Raw genomic sequence first — 19,398 nt, 5'->3', positions numbered from 1 at the left:
AAAATAAATACATTAAATCTTAAAGATTAGACATTTTGCTTCAAATGCTGTTCTTGATTTTAAAGAACTAAAATGGAATTGGAACACATTTGCCAGAATAAAAAAAAACTTTCTATAAAATTGCTATAACTTCAATATACCAGAAATGGACCAAATTAATTCAAACATGCTTTGTTAAAATAGTTGTTGTGGTTCTGTTCGCCGAGCTGGAAGTTTTTGTTGCAAACGTTTTGTCCCCTGGCTAGGCGACATCATCCGTGCTTGGGAGCCTCCTGCGAAGCGCTTCTTTGATGTTTCCTCCGGTGTTTATAGTGGTCTGTCCCTGCCGCTTCCGGTTGTCAGTTTCAGCTGTCCGCTGTAGTGGTTGCTGCACACACGCAGACAACAAGCAACATGAATTCGACTGGGACAACACTACTATCATAGGGCAAGCCAGACAGAGAACAGCCAGGGAATTCCTAGAGGCATGGCATTCATCCACAAACTCCATCAACAAACACATCGACCTGGACCCAATATACCAACCACTACAGCAGACAGCTGAAACTGACAACCGGAAGCGGCAGGGACAGACCACTATAAACACCGGAGGAAACATCAAAGAAGCGCTTCGCAGGAGGCTCCCAAGCACTGATGATGTCGCCTAGCCAGGGGACGAAACGTTTGCAACAAAAACTTCCAGCTCGGCGAACACAACCACAACAACGAGCACCCGAGCTACAAATCTTCGCACAAACTTTGAATTTGTTAAAATGGTTTGGAAATTCAGTCACAGATACGAAACGTATGACCATAATTCTTCTTACTCTGCCTTTGAATAAAGGCAAATTGTTAGGTTTCACAGTTGAAGGTATAATCCTAAACAGACATCAGTACTTGTATCAAAGACAAATGCTGATTTACCTCAATTTGTTGCAATGGGATTCGGAGAGGTGCATGAAGTAGTGCATCCATTCCTTTGAGTAGAAAAAAATACCAAGAATCAGTATTGCACCATCCAGAAGATAGCTCTAATCATCAGATTATATCTAACATGAGTGTACATAGGTAGATGGAGCATAAAGCTTAAGAGTAAAATATGCTTGTCACAGAGGACTCAAATACAGAGTTGCACAAGAACATGAAAGTCAAATCAAAGGGATTGCAAAATTTTCAACAGAAGCAGAGGACATGGCAGGATAAACAGTGAAGTATGTGGAAATGAATAGTTTGAGGCACTTGCTGAACTATTTTGATTCTAATTAATTAATTCTACTATGGTATAAAAATGCTTCATCACAACAGTCTAGACAGTGGGATTGGCTTGAATATTACATGGGCATAGTACAAGATTTTTAAAAGGCATTAATCTGCTTAGTATAGCAAAAGGAGAGATTTACTACAGTCAAAGACATTGCTTATTAGAAAGGTGAAGAAAACTTCATTCAGAAATTAGAAATATTGATCAGGTATTTATGGCAACATGCAATTCAGATGTGCTAAAATGAAACAAACTGCCAACATGCTCAATAGACCTTAAACAAGTAATTAGCTTGACAAGATACTTTTTTTTGTTTTATCAGCTAAATTGGGGTGGCCAGTTTTTGCTTGGGATGGCACCACATCTAAATTTCTCTTCCTCAGAAGGCCAGTGAAAAAACTTCAGAAAGATAAGGACTGCTGCAACAGCAAACATGAATTTATTCAAAAAAGATTTAAAAGCAATAAATTAATCATTTGAATGGTTAATAGAAATTACCATTAGAAAATGGGAAGTAGACAAACCTTAAAAGTAAAGCCAATATTCGCCTTTATGGTTAAGAAGCAGATCTACAATTCATGATTAACAGGGGATAAAGCAATGACTTGGATTAAGCTAAGCAGTTAAGTTTAACTAATGCTGACCCTTGAGTCATTTCTAGTTGGTAATTCACCATACTGGATTTGAACATGGGTATCAGAAGTGAATGGGAGAAAGTGAGCACTGCAGATGTTGGAGATCAGAGTCGAGAGTGTGGTGCTGGAAAAGCACAGCAGGTCAGGTAGCATCTGAGGAGCAAGAGAATCAACGTTTCGGGCACAAGCCCTGGATTTCTGATGAAGGGCTTATGCCCAAATGCTGATTCTCCTTCTCCTTGAATGCTCCTGACCTGCTGATATCAGAAGTGAACAGACCTATAGACTTCGGTTTCCTTCTTTCTCAGCCTGCTTTGCCACTCCCACAATCTTACCCTTTTTCCTCTTTATCACCACTACCCTTCTCCATATACCCTCACTCTATTGGTCTAAGAAGAATCACGACTCAATGCCTCAAGCTGTTTGTTGTTCCTGCAATCACAGATCATGTCTCTTCTGAATCTCCTGCCAATAGATTCACGAGTAAGCCTACAGGAGTGCACAAGGGAGAAGAAAGGGTCTCGGATTGGAGTACAAGCTCCTTGCAAAATGCTTCACTTACACTTATCTGTTTGTAACTTCAACTTCAAACAAAAAACAGAAATAAAATGAAACATTTCAAAAACAAATCTTTCTCGCTATTTTTTTTTAAAACACTTATCCTATTAATCATAGCCCAAGGCTTAAACATTCCCTGCCCTATGTCATAAGCAAGACAGGGCGACAATCTGGAAATTTAGCTTTGATGAGCAAATGCATTTTCCTATCCGCACAGAATGGCTATTCAGATCTTCATTTCATTTACAGAAAAGTGTTCATGAGTTAGCCAGTCATATACAAACCAAGGGTCTGAACAGACAAATGAGCAAGTCATGATGCATTCACGTAAACATGGAGGCAGCAATTAGAATTAGACACACACTAAAGCTAGTTCCAACAAAGTAAAGCATTTAAGCACAAAATGTACAGAACAATGAACATAAAGTAGAGGCAATGAGACACGCAAATAATCTAAATAGAATGCTGTTAAGTGAAATGTAAAAAGAGGCAAGAACTTTTCCCTCATTCTATATCATGTGCTCTCAGAAGTGCTCTATGTTATGTCAGATTGCAATAGCTCAAAACGAATATATAAAACCCTTCCAAAAAAAGGGAGAATTTACATATTAAAGGAATGATTGAAAGTGGATGTGTTTACTCACCAGCAATGCTGTAATTTGTATTTTGTGGCATCAAGTCCCTACGAAATAAAAACATGCTTTTATTGCATTACATTATATACCTCTAAAGCAAACAAATTTATGTTTAGCTTTAATTGTTGCACTTAAGAAACACGCCTCCTGTATTCCACATTATAGACCATCAAAATGGCACAGCATCAAGCTACACGAAAAAGAAAGCAGAAGGACATTCTGCTAGCTACATGTTTCATGATAGTTATCCACAGGATAGAAGGAGACTGTTTTATTCAGAAAGAAAACAATTCAGCAAGAGAACAACGAAGGGCTCACAAATGGTTGTAAAGACATCCTTGAATTCACTTGTATCCATTAATATCAATATTCTGACAAAGAATGACCCAATTAGATCCATTCTTTTTTCTTTCAAATCTTTCCTACAAACCTTTCCATTTTATTTACTTACTCGATTTCATTTTCAAAGTTATTCTTATTTCCACCACACTTCCAGGAAGTGCATTCCAGATGATAACTTATTTCAATTAAACAAAAAGCGAAAACAACTCTTCATGTCACTTACTTCATTTGAAAACGATCTTAAATCTGTTCTCCGGTTATTGACTCTATTATCTTTATCTAATCTAGGAAAACCCTTTCTAATTTTGAATGCCTCAAATCAAAATTTCCATTTAAAACCATCTGCCAAAAAGGAAAACAAGTCCAGTGTTTCTTAGTCTTTTCATATGAATTAAGTGTTCATCCTGATCCAATTCTCGTAAATCTCCTCTATACCATCTCCAAGATCTTGACATTCTTTCTAAAGTAATGATGCCCATTATTGGCCACAACACCAAAGCTAGGCACAGTGTCTTTTTATAAAATAGTTTTTCATGACTTTTTTTCATTTTCCATGCTCTAACTATAAAATTAATTGTCCTGTACACTTTTTCTTAAAAACAACTTGATGCAACATTTTCTACCACATTCAAAAGGCTTGTAGGCGCACATGCCGGAAGTAATGGCCCAGTGATATTATTGCTGGACTATTAACCCAGAAATTCAGTAAATGATCTGAGGACGCAGGTTCAAAACCCACCACAGTAGATGGTGAAATTTGAATTCAATAAAACCTATCTGGAATTAAGAATTTACTGATGACCATGAAACTATTATTAATTGTCAAAAAACTCACCTGGCTCACTAATGCATCCAAAAAAAAAAAAAAGGACAAATCCAACTTGACCAATTGCCGCCCCTTCAGTCTACTCTTGAACATCAGTAAAGTGATCGAAGGTATCATCAACACAGGGTCACTCAGCTACTGATCTCATTATAGCCTTGGCTCAAACATGGACAAAATAGCTGAGATGAGGTGAGACAGTGACAGCCCTTGCCATCAAAGCTGCATCCAACCAAGTGTGGCATCAAGGACCCCTTTTAAAGGTGGTCCGGAGTCCATGTGAGAGGAGTTGGTTAGGGAGGCCGGCACTGAGGAAGCAAATGTGGCTGTAGTAGCAAATCTGTTTCAGGACACGGTTGAAGAACTTCAGGGCAGAGGAAATGACCTGGGAGTTGCAGTGGGAGAGGGACTCCCTGAGATTCTTGTAGAGAGAGGAGGAAAACTTCTTCAAGGCAGGCATCCTTGCAAGAGGATTTGCAGTAGGGTTAAAATCAACTAGGTAAAAACAATGACTGCAGATGCTGGAAACCAGATTCTGGATTAGAGGTGCTGGACAAGCACAGCAGTTCAGGCAGCATCCGAGGAGCAGTAAAATCGACGTTTCGGGCACTTTCCAAGACTTACCTTTTTTTGTAAAAGGGTTGATGTAAAAGATGCCAGAATGGAGGCCAAATTATGTATGACATTTCCATAACGTATGGAATGAGCTGCCAGAGGATGTGGTGGAGGCTCGTACAATTGCAACATTTTAAGGGCATTTGGATGGGTATATGAATAGGAAGGGTTTGGAGGGATATGGGCCAGGTGCTGGCAGGTGGGACTAGATTGGGTCGGGATATCTGGACGACATGGACGGGTTGGACCGAAGGGTCTGTTTCCATGCTGTACACCTCTATGACTCTTAATTATTCATCAGCCCAAGAAAAGACCCAAGCTCTGGTACAGATGTGGGAGCCTTTATTTTCCAATGGACATAACCCGGTCCTGACTTTGTAGCCCAGACTTGGTGTGTCTGGAACACAAATTCTTCCCTTCTAAGGTGTATGGCCACTTGGGGAAAATTCTAAGTACTATCCCCAACTTCTCCAAGTGCTCATTATTGATCTTTCCGTTATTAGCATGTCATCCAGATCAATGGCAACCTGGGTTATACCTTGTAAAATGTTCTCCATCGTATGTGGAAACATTGAGCAGCCTGACAATACCCTAAATGGCAGTGTCATATATTGGTACAAATCCTTATCAGTATTAGTTGTAGAAATTCTCATATAACCACAATTGCAAGTACACATAGCTCAAGTCCAGCTTCATGAAGGACACCCCACTGCTAGCTTTGACAAGCCATAAACAAATTCTCTTACATTTAAGGCAGAATTTTACTGTGTTTGACGTTGAGCAGATCTACCAAAACTTAAATCAATGAAAATCAGAGAGAAAGCTGATTGCGATCTAGTGGTTGCGATCATACCCCATATGATTTCATAACTTTCGGGTCACAAGTGGGTGTTCACTGATGATTGCACACAAGTCAGTTTCATTTGCAACACATCACATATTGAAGCAATCCTTAGATGTAGTAAGATCTGGCCAAATAATGACCATTCCCAATAAGAGAATCCAATTATATTCAAATGGCACTATCATCAGTGAATCCTCCGCTATCAAGAGTCTGACATTACCATCAACCAGAAACTTAATCATGCGAGTACTGTGACCACAAGACAAGGTCAAAAGCTGGTTATTCTAGTTGAGTGTCTGTTGCTAGAAAAGCAGAGCAGGTCAGGTAGCGATAGAGGAGCAGAGAGAAAAAAAAAAATCGTTTTGGGCCAGAGCTCTTCACCAGCAATGAGGCTGGGAGCTTCAGGGGTGGAGAGATAAAGGGGAGGGGTGAGCCTGGGGAGATGGTAAACAATGAGGCTAAGAGTGCAATAGGTGAATGGAGGTGGGGCTAAAGGTGATAGGTCGAAGGGGAAGGTGGGGCGGAAAGGTGGGAAGGAAGATGGACAGTTCGCAGTTTGGTGCACCGACCTCTACACTGCTGAACCCAGGCGCCAAATCAAAGACACCCCCTCCTACCTCCCCCTCCACCATGATCTCACACCGCATCACCAAACCATCATCTCCCAGGCCATAAACAACCTCATCACCTCAGGGGACCTCCCACCCACAGCTTTCAACCACAAAGTTTGGGAACCCCGCACCGCCCAATTCTACCTCATACCCAAGATCCACAAGCCTGATCACCCAGCTGACATCGTCTCAGCCTGCACCTGCCCATCGAATTCATCTCCACCTAACTCGATACTGTCCAATCCCCCTGGTCCAGGAACTCCCCACATACGTTCGGGACACCACCCACGCCGTCCACTCCCTCCAAGACTTCCGTTTCCTCGGCCCCCAGCACCTCATGCAGTCCCTCTACACCTCCATCCGCCATGACTAGGGCCTCCAAGTTTCTTTCTGTCCCACCAGTACCCTTCCACTGACACACTCATTCGTTTGGCTGAACTGGTCCTCACCCTCAACAATTTCTCCTTCCAATCCTCCCACTCCCTCCAAACAAAAGAGAAAGCCATGGGCACCCGCATAGGTCCCAGCTACGCCTATCTCTTTGTGGCTATGTAGAAAAGTCTAACTTCCGGAGTTACACTGGCACCACTCCCCACCTCTTCCTTTGCTACATTGATAACTGCATCAGTGCCACCTCGTGCTCCCACGAGGAGGTCGAACAGTTCATCAACTTCACCAATATATTCCACCCAGAGCTTAAATTCACCTGGACATTCTCTGACACCTCCATCCCCTTCCTAGACCTCTCCATCCACAAGAACCGACTTAACACTGACTTTTTTTTTTATAAACAAACGGAGCTACCTGGACTATACCACCTCCCACTCGACCTCCTGCAAAAATGCTATCCAGTATTCCCAATTCCTCCGCATCTGCTCCCAGGAGGACCAGTTCCACCACAGAACACACCAGATGGCCTCCTTCTTTAAAGACTGAAATTTCCCTATCCACATGGTTGAAGTTGCCCTGCAACGCATCTCAGCCACATCCTGCACCTCCGCCCTCGAACTCCACCCCTCCAACTGCCAAAAGGACAGAACCCCCACCCTGGTCCTCACCTTCCATCCCACCAACCTCTGCATAAATCGCATCATCCGCCGACATTTCTGCCACTTACACATTGACCCCACCACCAGGGATGTATTTCCCTGCCCACTCCTATCTGCTTTCCACAAAGACTGTTCCCTCCGCAACTATCTGGTCAGGTCCACGCCCCCTAACAACCCACCCTCCCTCCTGGCACCTTCCCCTGCCACCGCAAGAATTGCAAAACCTGCACCCATACCTCCCTCCTTCCTTCCATCCAAGACCCCAAAGGACCCTTCCACATCCATCAAGTTTCACCTGCACTTCCACACGTCATTTATTGTATCCATTACTCCCGATGTGGTCTCCTCTACATTGGGGAGACTAAATGCCTTCTCGCAGAGCGCATTAGAGAACATCTCCGGAGACCTGCACCAACCAACCCCATTGCCCCGTCGCTGAATACTTCAACTCCCCCTCCCAATCTGCTGAGGACATGCAGGTGCTGGGCCTCCTCCATCGACACTCCCTCACCACCAGACGCCTGGAGGAAAAATGCCTTATCTTCCGCCTCAGGACCCTTCAACCCCAGGACATCAATGTGGACTTCACCAGTTTCCTCATTTCCCCTCCCCCCACCTTACCCCAGTTCCAACCTGCCTGCTCAGCACCGCATTCACGACCTGTCCATCTTCCTTCCAATCTATGTGCTCCACCCTCCCTCCCAACTTATCCTCTTTACCCCACCTCCATCCACCTATTGCACTCTCAGCTAAATTATTCCCACCCCCACCCTCCTCCCATTTACCTCTCCACCCCCGAGGCTCCCAGTCTCATTCCTGATGAAGTACTCCAGCCCAAAAGGTAGATTTTCCTGCTGCTTGGATGCTGCCTGACTTGCTGTGCTTTTCCAGCAACACACTCTCGACTCTGATCTCCAGCATCTGCAGACTTCACTGTCTGCTGCTATATTGAATGATTCAACTTTGAAAGAACATTCTTTTTTTTTGTTGTGCATGAGCATGTACTGCTAAACATTGGTTACTTTTGCCATGCACAAACAACTTTGTAGAAGGGATAACTTGGTGAACTGTAAGGTACTTCCTGAGCTGTTGTTGACTTCCCACAGGTTTTCTACTCTCTGTAAGGCACCAAAGCAGCTCCAATAAAGTTCAACAAGCCAGGCACCCCTTCAATCGAAGGCATATCCGAGAACCCTCTCATTAAAAGCCCTGTGGTAGTTGTGTCACCACAGAGATAGTAGCAGTTCAAGTCAGCATACCACCTGACAGCAATTAGAAGTGGGCAACATATTGAGCATGCCAGTTATATCTATGGCTTGCAAATGAATAAACAAATTGAATAAAAGTGTCTTTACCTTTCTAACTCAGCTGACTGGTTCTCCTTTAGGCTGTCTTTTCCTAAAAAAAATTCAGCAATTACAAAATGGATAAAAACATGAATCCTTTTTGCAAGTACTCCAATTTTAATTTTTAAACAGAAAATATTACTAAGAATATGACAACATAAAAAGCAAACACAGGCCATGCTCCACTTTTCAAGATGATCATGAATGATCTGACTGTGGCCTCACTTTCACTTTTTACTCCCAGTGTGACAACCTCGATTTAAAGTCTTCATCCTTTTTCTGTAAAGCATTCCATGGTCTTGGTCTCCCAATCTCTAATCTCCTTCAGGACCTCCTCTAATTCTGGCTTTGTTTATAAATATCTATCATACAGCTGCAACCTTTACATTTTTTTTAACGCTTACTAGAAAGCTTCAAGCACATATATGCCTTAATCATGTGCCAGAGTTGTAGAATTTAAATGCTATACCACAAACAGGTCTCTAGATGCTAGTGGATTCTCAATAAATGATAGTGTCGTGTGTAAAAGTATTGTCTGCAAGAGCAACATCATGATCCTGGAAGAGAAGATGTAACAGGATGATGGTAAGGATGAGAGAGTTCAGTTATTTGAAGATGGTATGGAAGGTTGGAATTATGACGAAAGTCTGGATAGGGTGGGATTTTCCTTACTAGAGCTTAGGAGGTTGAGGGGTGACCTTATAGAGGTTTAACAAATCACAAGGGGTATAGCTAGCATTAATGGTAGCTGTATTTTTTCTTGGGAGAATTTAAAGCCTAGGGGGCATATTTTTAAAGGTGAGAGGAGAGAGATTTTTAAAAAAGATATCGGTGAGGGGTGAGTTTTTACACGGGGGGGGGGGGGGGGCGCATGGTTCGCATGTGGAATTATATTCCTGAGGAAGTGAGGGATATGGGCACTGTTACAACATTTAAAAGACACTTAAATAAATAAATTAATAGGCAAGGTTTGGAGGGATGTGGGCCAGGAGCAGATCATGGGAACTAGTTTAGTTTGGAATTATGTTCGGCATGACTGATTGGACCGAAGAGTCTGTTACCGTGCTATATGACTCTATGACTATGACTCTATGACTATAATCGTGCTACTATTGGTGTCATGCTTTTTTAATCTCGCTTGTCTCCTTCAAACAAATTCTTAAAAATTACTTCTTTGACTAGTGTTTTGGTCATCTGACTTAATACCCCAGGTGATTCTGTGTGTGTTTTTTTGTATAATGCACCAGTGAAATGCTTTTGGATATTTTCATGTTGAAAATGTGCTATAGAAGACAGATGCTACCGACATTATCTACTTCTAAACCTCCACTCCTTGAAATCAATATTCTAAATATAATTTGAGGCTGATAAATCTCCACTCGTCTCTATGGCACAGAAATTAACAAATCTCAAGAGAAGAAATTTTTAATCTTGGTCTTAAATGGAATACTCCTTATTTAGCAACTGTTTTTTTCTAGTTTTAGGCTGCACCATGAGGGAAAACATTCACTAGCATCTATCCATTTATCCTATCAACATCACTTATCATTCTTCTAAATGACAAGATCCAATTTTAATAGTACAACAAATACTTCACCCCAGGAATCAAACTAGTAAACCTTCTCTAAACTGCTTCCAATGAAAGTGTATCCCTCTAAATAAGAGCCAATAAAGTATGCAGTATCTGGGTGATGCCTCAACAAAGATCTACATAGCTGTGACAAGAATTCTTTCTTTTTATAATCTATCAACCGATCAAAAGTGGCTAAAATTCCAGGTGTCTTCCTGATCACTTGGTGTATTTGGATGATATGGTCTGAATGTGGTTCTGAGTCCACATGGGATCAGTTGGTTCCAGAGGCAGGCACTGTGGAAGGAGATGTGGCTGTGATAGTGACTCTATTTCAGGACATGGTTTAAGAGCTTCAGGGCAGAGGAGATGACCTGGGGATTGCAGTGAGAGAGAGAGAGAGACTCACGGAGATCCTTGTAGAGAGAGGAGGAGAACTTCTTCAAGGTAGGCATCCTTGGAAGAGGATTCACAGCAAGGTTAAAATCAACTAGGCGGAGGTGGGTACTGCAGATGCTGGAGATTAGAGTCAACATTAGAGTGGTACTGGAAAAGCACAGCAGGTCAGGCAGCATCCAAGGAGCAAAATCGACGTTTTGGGCAAAAGCCCTTTATCAGGAAATTCCTGATGAAGGGCTTTTGCCCAAAACGTCGATTTTCCTGCTCCTCGGATGCTGCCTGACCTGCTGTGCTTTTCCAGCATCACTATTCTCCAGCATCTGCAGTACCCAGCTGAGCTATACTTGTATGATAACCTGATTCATATACAAAGAGACCGTAATCCTTCTGGACAGTTGTTTCGCCAGTTGAGTAATATCCTGCTTATCTATTTTTGTACCAAAGTGGAACAATGTCTCATTTGCAACATCTCATCTGCCACATTTTTGCCCACTCACTTAACTTAGATCAATTTGCTCTCTTTGCATCATCCTCAACTTAATGTCCTTTGTATCATTAACAAATTTGGCTACATATACTTATACCTCTATCCTTATTTACCATGAATAATCCACCTTGCCTGCAATCCCTGCACACCATGGGTCATTTAACATGGTCAATCCACCTACCCTGCATATCTTTGAATTATGGAGGAAACAGGAGAAACCTATTGAAAAACTGGAAGTACACGCAAACTTCAGTCACAGAAGCTGGAATCGAACCCGGGTCACTGGTACTGTCAGGCTGTCAATGCTATCCACTGAGCCACCCACATTGTAGTTAAAGACTTTGAACAGTGATAATAAAGGCTTCAATTTTGTCTCCATCATATGGCTTACCAGGAAACTCTCGTGCTCTTCCTGCCTGAATTTGATGTTTATTGGAACAATCTACAAATTGACACTGAACTAATTTGGCTGCGTTACAAACACACCTTCCTTGGCCATTAATCCGGAGGTGATGTTTGATCTCAGAGATTCTGGCTCAGAACCAGGGATACTCCTCACTCTGCCTCAAGACATCCTTCAGTCTTGTTATCCAAGTCATTAACACAGATTACAAATAGCTGAGGCCGAGCACCAATCTGATTAATTTTTGCTAACCTGATATGAGCCACTTAACACAGTTCAGCTTCCTGTTCATTAGCCAATTCTCTATTCATCATAAACATCATAAACTCTAAAGTAAGAGAGACAACTGGTGGCGTTTTAAGCTGAGGGACATCACTGATTTATATGATTGCTCACATTCCATAATAAAATCACTAACTAATTTACTGTCATTATTTTCTTAAGCTTATTTGTTAGAAAAGCAATGAGTCAGAATCCTTGCTGAGGGGTATAGAAAAGGTGAAATTTGGGAGGAGAAAAACAGTGGATATACGGTGTAGATTCTATATACATTGGATTGGCTTGTACAGGTCAACAAACTATTATGCAGAACATTTCTGAAATAGAAGAAAAGCCCAACACTGGAGAGATTATTTTTGGAGTACAAAAGTGGGGTGAAGGCAGCTTCGGTGGATCACTCAGCTGTTGAGTGAGTGGGATTTGCAGCTTTGGTAGACCTGTTTCTGGTTGCTGTTGGGAAAACGCATTTATGATTCAAAATATGCAGTTGCATCAAATTGAACGTATAATTTTTGAGACTTGTCCCAATGTGATGCTCTGAATATTTCAGTTCATAATTGATCAAATTTTCCTGACCTAGTTTGCCACCTACTAAATTTGAATTAATGTCAGTTCACGGTATTCCATGACCCCATTTTGGAAACATGGTTTACGAGCTTTATTTATCATAATCTAAACAAAACATACACTCAGATTCCAGGTTAAAAGATTTAATATGAGCTGATGGTCTTGTGGTCACAGAATTAGACTTTTAATCCAGAAACCTTGCCAGTGTTCTGGAGACCCAGGTTGGAATCCCACTATGGCAGATGATGGAAATTTGAATTCAATAAATATCTGAAATTAAGAGTCTAATGATGACCACGAAAGCTGTCAGAAAAACTCATCTTGTCCACTAGTGCCCATTAGGGAAGGAAACTGCCATCCTTATAAGGTCTGGCCAGTTATACCCACATGCTTTGAATGCGTTAAAAATCTAACAAAAAAGACTATATAATCTTGAGTATTTGTGCTATATCCTTTTTTTAAGAAAAGAGGAAAAGCTTTTTTTAGAAAAGTGAACACATATACAGCAGGTAAACATTAGTAAAAAAAATTGCATCGTTTAATCATGTGCTTGAGACAATGAGAAACAAAAAAGTACTCCCTGAAAATCAAGCAGCCCATTTTGGTCCCTATACTCCATGCATTTAGATTAAAAAAAACTTTAATTCTGTCTCTTCAATCTTTCTTATTCTGACTTTATTCACCGGTACTCTTGTTTCATTGCTCTGCCTCTTCCTGTCACTTGATTTATTGCATCACTGAACTATCATTGATTATTAACTTTCTAAAACTGCCCATTGTAAACACCTACCTACTTAGTTTAGTGCCCTTCCCACTGATTCCAGTGCATCCATTGTTAAAGCCCTGTGAACAGTATGCTTTCTTGATTCCCTGAAGAATGGCGGATTCTTGATCCCAATAATTTTGTTAAGTTTTTTTTGTCCTGATATAAAAATTAACTCATGACATCTGTATTCTGAAGTGGAATCATACTTACCATTTTCCACATCTTGCATTATCATCATCATTTTATCAGTCACAAACTCCCTGAACAGGAAAGAAAAGAGAAAAATGTGAGATGCACAATGCTTAGGTTTTCCCAACCGTTCCCCCTCTCACCTACCCCCTACCCCAGGAACCCTTAGAAACTGTCAACATGACATTGGTCGTCTCAGTTTCTCTGACCCCATCACCCATCCCAACCTATCCCCCCACGAAGTGACTGCACTCACTGCTTTTAGTTCCAACCCCAAATTTGTAATTAAGCTTGCTGACAAGGATGGTTCTGTTGTCTACCAGACTGGCCTCTACATTACGGAGGTTGAGCGCCAGCTCCCAGAAGCCGCCTCCCCCCATGCCCCCACAATTCTTCTAAGCTCAGTCTCCCAACCCCGCACAGCTCATTTCTACCTCCTACCCAAGATCCACTGTCTCTACCTGCTCCTGCACCACAGAACTCATTTCTTCCAACCTTGACTTGACTTTTTCCTCCCTTTGTCTCGTCTCTTCCCACTTACATCTGTGATTTCTGAATCTTTACACCACTTTCAGAAATTCAGTCACCACCTCTTTACCACAGACGTTCAATCCCTTCACATATCCATTCCCAATCAGGACGGACTGCACGCTCTCAGTTTCTTTCTGGAAAAACAGGCCTGAACGATAACTATCCAGCATCTCATTTCTCCCCTTGACAAATTTGCCCTCACCCTGAACAACATCTTTCAACCTCTCTCACTTTCTTCCTGTCAAAGGGGGTGGTCATGGGTATGTGCACAGGCCCCAGTTATCCAGGAGAAAGTGAGAACTGCGGATGCTGGAGATCAGAATTGAAACGTGTGGTACTGGAAAAGCACAACCAGTCAGGCAGCATCCGAGGAGCAAGGGAATCGGCGTTTCGGGCACAAGCCCTTCATCAAGGATGAAAGTCATGCAGGTCTGTTTGGTGGGGTGTGTGGAACTTCGTGTGTTCCAGTCCTACTCTATTCCCCACCCACAACTCTTTCGCCAACATATCAATGATATCATCAATGCTGCTTCAGTCTCTCATCTAAATTGGAGAGTTCATCACTTTCTCTTCAAATTTACACAGTCCATCCATGACTCCTCCCTTCCTTGATATTTATTTCCATTTCTGGCAATAGACTGGCCACCAGTATCCAATGCAAGCCAACCAACTCCCACAGATACCTTGACTATATATATCCTCACACCCCTACTTACTGCAAAGACACTATTCCATTCTCCCAGATACTCCATTGCCTGCCTCCCTCCCACAACAGCAACAGGGCCCTTACCATCCGCATCCAGAGCATCATTAGCTGCCATTTCAGCCACCTCTAGCAGGATGCCACCATCAGACACATATCCCTCTCCCCTTCCTTGTCAGACTATTCCCTCTGCGAAAGCCTGGTCCACTCCTCTTTCATCCTCAACATGCTCAACACAGCCTCATAGCACCTTCCCCTGCAACTGCAGAAGGTTTAACACGTGCCAGTGTAATTCCTCCCTCCCCAAGATCCAATGGCCCAAACACACATTCTAGGTGAATCAGCACTTTATCTGTAATTCAGTCACTGTCGCCTACTGCATTCACTGTTCACAATGTGGTGTTCTCTACTTTGAGGTAACAAAGAGTAGACTGGGTGACTGCTTTACATAACACATACATTCTCTGTGTGCAGAAAGATCCTGAGCTCCCAGTTGCTGCCATTCCAAATCACCACCATGTTTAGCATGATTGCCTTTACTGCTCAGACATTTGAGCATAGGAGTTGGGATGTTTTGTTAAGGTTGTACAAGACATTGGCAAGGCCTGTTCTAGAGTACTGTGTCCAGTTCTGGTTGCTGAGATACAGGAAGGATATTATTAAGCTGGAGGGGACTCAGTAGAAAATTACTTTGGTTATGTCCAGGAATGGAAGATTTAAGTTATTAGGGAGAAGCTGGGATTAGAAAAGCTAAAAGGTCTAAAAATTGATAAATCGCTTGGACTCGATGGCTACATCCTAGAGTTCCGAGGGAGGTGGCTGAGGAAATAGAGGCATTGGTTGTGATCTTTTAAAAATTACCAGAGTCAGTGAAAGTCCCAGTTGATTGGAAAATTGCTGTTGTAACCCCCTTGTTCAAGAAAGGATCAAGACAAAAGATGGAAAATTATAGCCTGACCTCGGTTGTAGGTAAAATTCTTGAATCCATCATTAAGGATGAGATTTCTATATTCTTGGAAACGTACAGTTGGATTAGAACAAGTCAACACGGATTTAGTAAGGGGACGTCGTGCCAGACAAACTTGTTAGAATTCTTTGAAGAGGTAACAAGTAGGTTAGACCAGGGAAACCCAGTGGAAGTGGTTATCTACCTAGACTTCCAAAAGGCCTTTGATAAGGTGCTTCATGGAAGGCTGCTGAGTAAGGTGAGTGCCCATGGTGTTTGAGGTGAACTACTGGCATGGATTGTAGATTGGCTATCTGACAGAAGGCAGAGAGTTGGGATAAAAGATTTGTTTTCGGAAAGGCAGCGAGTGACAAGTGGTGTCCCACAGGGTTCAGTGTTGGGGCTGCAGCTGTTCACTTTATATATTAATGATCTGGATGAAGGGACTGAGGGCATTCTGACGAAGTTCGCCAATGATACGAAGTTAAGAAGACAGGCAGGTAATTCTGAGGTGGTGAAGAGGCTGCAGAAAGATTTAGAAAGTTTAGGAGATTGGTCCAAGAAATAGCTGACGAAATTCAATGTGAGCAAATGTGAGGTCTTGTGCTTCGGAGAAAGGAGTACAGGGATGACTATTTTCTAAACAGTGAGAAAATTCATAAAGCCAAAGTACAAAGGGATCTGGGAGTGGAACTCCAGGATTCTCTAAAGGTTGATTTGCAGGTTGAGTCCACGGTTAAGAAAGCAAATGTAACGTTGTCATTTATCTCAAGAGGGTTGGAATGCAAAAGGAGCAATTTGCTATTGAGACTTTATAAAGCTCTGGTTAGGCCCCATTAAAAATACTGTGTCCAGGTTTGGGCCCCACACCTCAGGAAGGACATACTGGGACTGGACCATGTCCAGCAGAGATTTACATGGATGATTCTTGAAATGGAAGGCCTAACATAATGATGAATGGCTGAGGATCTTGGAATTGTATTAGAGTTTAGAAGGTTGAGGGGAGATCTAATAGAAACTTAAGATAATGCATGAATTTAAAAGGGTGGTCGCTGGGAATTTGTTTCCATCAGGTAGGGATACTAGGACCCGTGGGCACAGCCTTAGAATTAGAGGGGGTCAATTTAAAATTGAAATGAGGAGATATTTCTTGAGCCAGAGTGTGGTGGGCCTGTGGAATTCATTGCCTCAGAGTGCAGTGGGGCTGGGACTTTAAATGTCTCCAAGGCAGAGATTGATCAATTCTTAACCTCACAAGGAATTAAGGGATATGTGGAGTGTGCAGGTCAGTGGCATTGAAATGCCCATCAGCCATGATTGAATGGCAGAGTGGACTTGGTGGGCTGAATGCCCTTATTTCCACTCCTCTAGGTGGGGGATTTCAACACTCACTCAGTCATATTTTTAAGGTGAGAGGAGAAAGACTTATAAAAGACACAATGGGCTTTTCTTATTAAAAAAAGGGTGGTTCATGTGTGAAATGAACTTCCAGAAGAAGTAGTGATTAGGAGTACACTGACACCGCTTAAAACACAAGTACATAAAAAAGAAAATGTTCTGAGGGACAGGGGCCAAATATAGGTAGGTGAGACCAGTTTACTTGCAACTGTGGTCAACATGGATTGGTTGGACCAAAGGATTTGTTTCTGTGGTGTATGACTATGACTGTACCCTGACCAATATCTCAGGCTTGCTACAGTTAACCAGGAAAGCTCAGCAAAAGCCTAAAGAAAAACATAATTTTCTGCTTGGGAATGCTATAGCCTTCTGGACTCAATATAGAGTTCCACAATTTTAGGGCTTAAGGTAACGTCTCCCATGTCCTTACCCCAACCCTTACACTAGGTGTTAGCACATGTTCTGCTTTTATACACAACCCTTTGTTAGCCATTGGTAGCTATTCATTCTACGCAGATGTTTATACAGTCCGTTATCTGTTCAACTCTTCTTTTCTCTTTGAGCCCCATCTCCACTTATTGCTTACACTTTACCTCTTGACCCTCCCCCCATACTGTATGAAAACCAATCTTTTTTTAGCTACCATAAGTTTGGAAGAAGGGTCACTGGACCCAAAACTAAGTGATTTCTCCCCACAGATGCTCCAAGGCCTGCTGAGCTTTTCCGGCAATTTCTGATCTTGTTTCTGATTTTCAGCATCCGCAGTTCTTTTGGTTTTTATTTAGCTATTTAAATGTCGGGGCTAAGGGCAGTAAAAGGCAGGAAAGCCTTTGGAGAGAGTTACTCATCACCCAACTCCCCAAAGCTTGTCCATCATCTCCAAGGTACAAATCAGGAATGTGATGGATTACCCTTCACTTTGTTATGGACCAGGCCAGACCCCCTCAAAATACTTCAAGAAGAGAGCTGTGACCCTAACTTTTCTTATTTTAAAAACTGATGTGAAGTGGTTATTCCAGACGTGATGCAGTTAGTCAAATGACTGCTTGAAGCAAAACAGAATTTATTTAAACACCACAAACAAAAAGAAAACCATTTAGAATAACAACTATTTGAAAACTTGACCAACTCAATAGCAAAATTTAACTAGGGAGCTGTTCCACTTCCTGTAAAATCCCATAAACACTCTCCTTGACAAAAAGATAAATTCAAACAGATTCTTATAGGAAGAAGAGGTTTCAGAGTGAAAAGTCAGTCAGGAACTATCTGCTGAAGCTTTGTCTGGACTGCAGCAGCTTCTGCTACAGCTAAAAGGAACTAAGAAACAAACTTCAACTGGAAGAACTGGCCACTCCCCTCCCGTTAAGCTAGGGGCTTTTCAGGCATTTTGGCACTTTTGTCTTTACGACCTCTCAAAAACAAAACCAAAAGACAAAATAATCTTGTTAAAATGACATCACCACCACAGCTCTCCCCCTTAAAAGTAATTAACTATCAATATACAAAGATGGTTTCATTTTAAAATCCCTTAGTCTTACTGTTAGTACACTACAATACATTTATATTGACTTTAATCATGAAAGCATATAGTACTACATTCTATTTCAGTTTGTTTTCTCTTGCCACTGAAAACCTTAGTTTATTCATCCAAATCTCAACAATGTGTCAGCAATTATGTTTTCTCGGCCTGCCACATGTACAATTTTCAAATCGAATGGCTGCAATACTAAGCTCTACCTGAACAGTCTGGTATTTTTGTCCTTAAATTTCTCCAAACACTTTAATGGATTATAATCCTCATATAGGATTGTCTCAGACATATTACTGGCAATATAAAAGCTGAAGTGTTGTAACACCAACACTAAGATCAAAATGTCCTTCTCAATTGTCAAATATTTCTGTTGATAAATGTTCAATTTCCTGAAGAAATATTCAATAGGCCTATCACTCGCATTGATAGCCACCTTGAATGGTTTTGCATTATTCGGTGTGGCTAATATCAGGGCAATTGGTTAACACAACTTTTAGGTTGTCAAATGCCTTTTGACAGTCTACCATCCACTGCTTTTCTTCAGTAACTGTGTGGAGCAGCAACACTGCTAAAATTCACTAGTTTTCTGATAAAAACCCACTCAGTCCTGCTCTCTTCGATGGTATAGAAAATTCCCCAATTACTTTTGTTTTCACATTCCGTGGGGCTATCTGTCCATGACTGATAACAAGACCCAGGAATATGACTTAGGTTTTGGTAAATTGATTTAGCCATGTTTATGATCAAGCCTGCCTCCCGAAGTCGATAGAAAGATCCTGATACATGCTGTAAATGGTCCTTCCTTGTGTGACAAAAATAAAAATCTCAAAAAGTCGTCGATATATACCAAACAAATTGGGTAATCCAGAAATGATTATATTAGTCAGTCATTGAAATGCAGCTGGTGCATTTTTCATACCAAAAAATAAAC

The 19,398-nt window shown here is 41.7% G+C and overlaps 1 protein-coding gene across 3 annotated transcripts in view; it reads right to left on the bottom strand.

Annotated features, from left to right (window-relative positions):
• The window catches only part of knl1 (kinetochore scaffold 1), a 114,828-nt gene that overhangs the window by 69,197 nt on the left and 26,233 nt on the right, over positions 1-19,398 (bottom strand). For all 3 annotated transcript variants that reach the window (XM_087990141.1, XM_043698237.2, XM_043698238.2), the window contains 4 exons: positions 13,380-13,429; positions 8,708-8,750; positions 3,078-3,115; positions 904-956 (listed from right to left, as the gene is read on the bottom strand). In XM_087990141.1, the coding sequence (XP_087846267.1) occupies positions 904-956; positions 3,078-3,115; positions 8,708-8,750; positions 13,380-13,429 (184 nt within the window). The remainder of the gene's footprint in view (positions 1-903; positions 957-3,077; positions 3,116-8,707; positions 8,751-13,379; positions 13,430-19,398) is intronic.

This window comes from Chiloscyllium plagiosum, unplaced genomic scaffold, assembly GCF_037043375.1.
Source record: "Chiloscyllium plagiosum isolate Xiang-an unplaced genomic scaffold, Cpla_swu_hap1 HiC_scaffold_8, whole genome shotgun sequence".
Taxonomy (NCBI): domain Eukaryota; kingdom Metazoa; phylum Chordata; class Chondrichthyes; order Orectolobiformes; family Hemiscylliidae; genus Chiloscyllium; species Chiloscyllium plagiosum.
The sequence above is the reverse complement of the archived record's forward strand: the minus strand, read 5'-3'. Positions and strand labels throughout refer to the sequence as shown.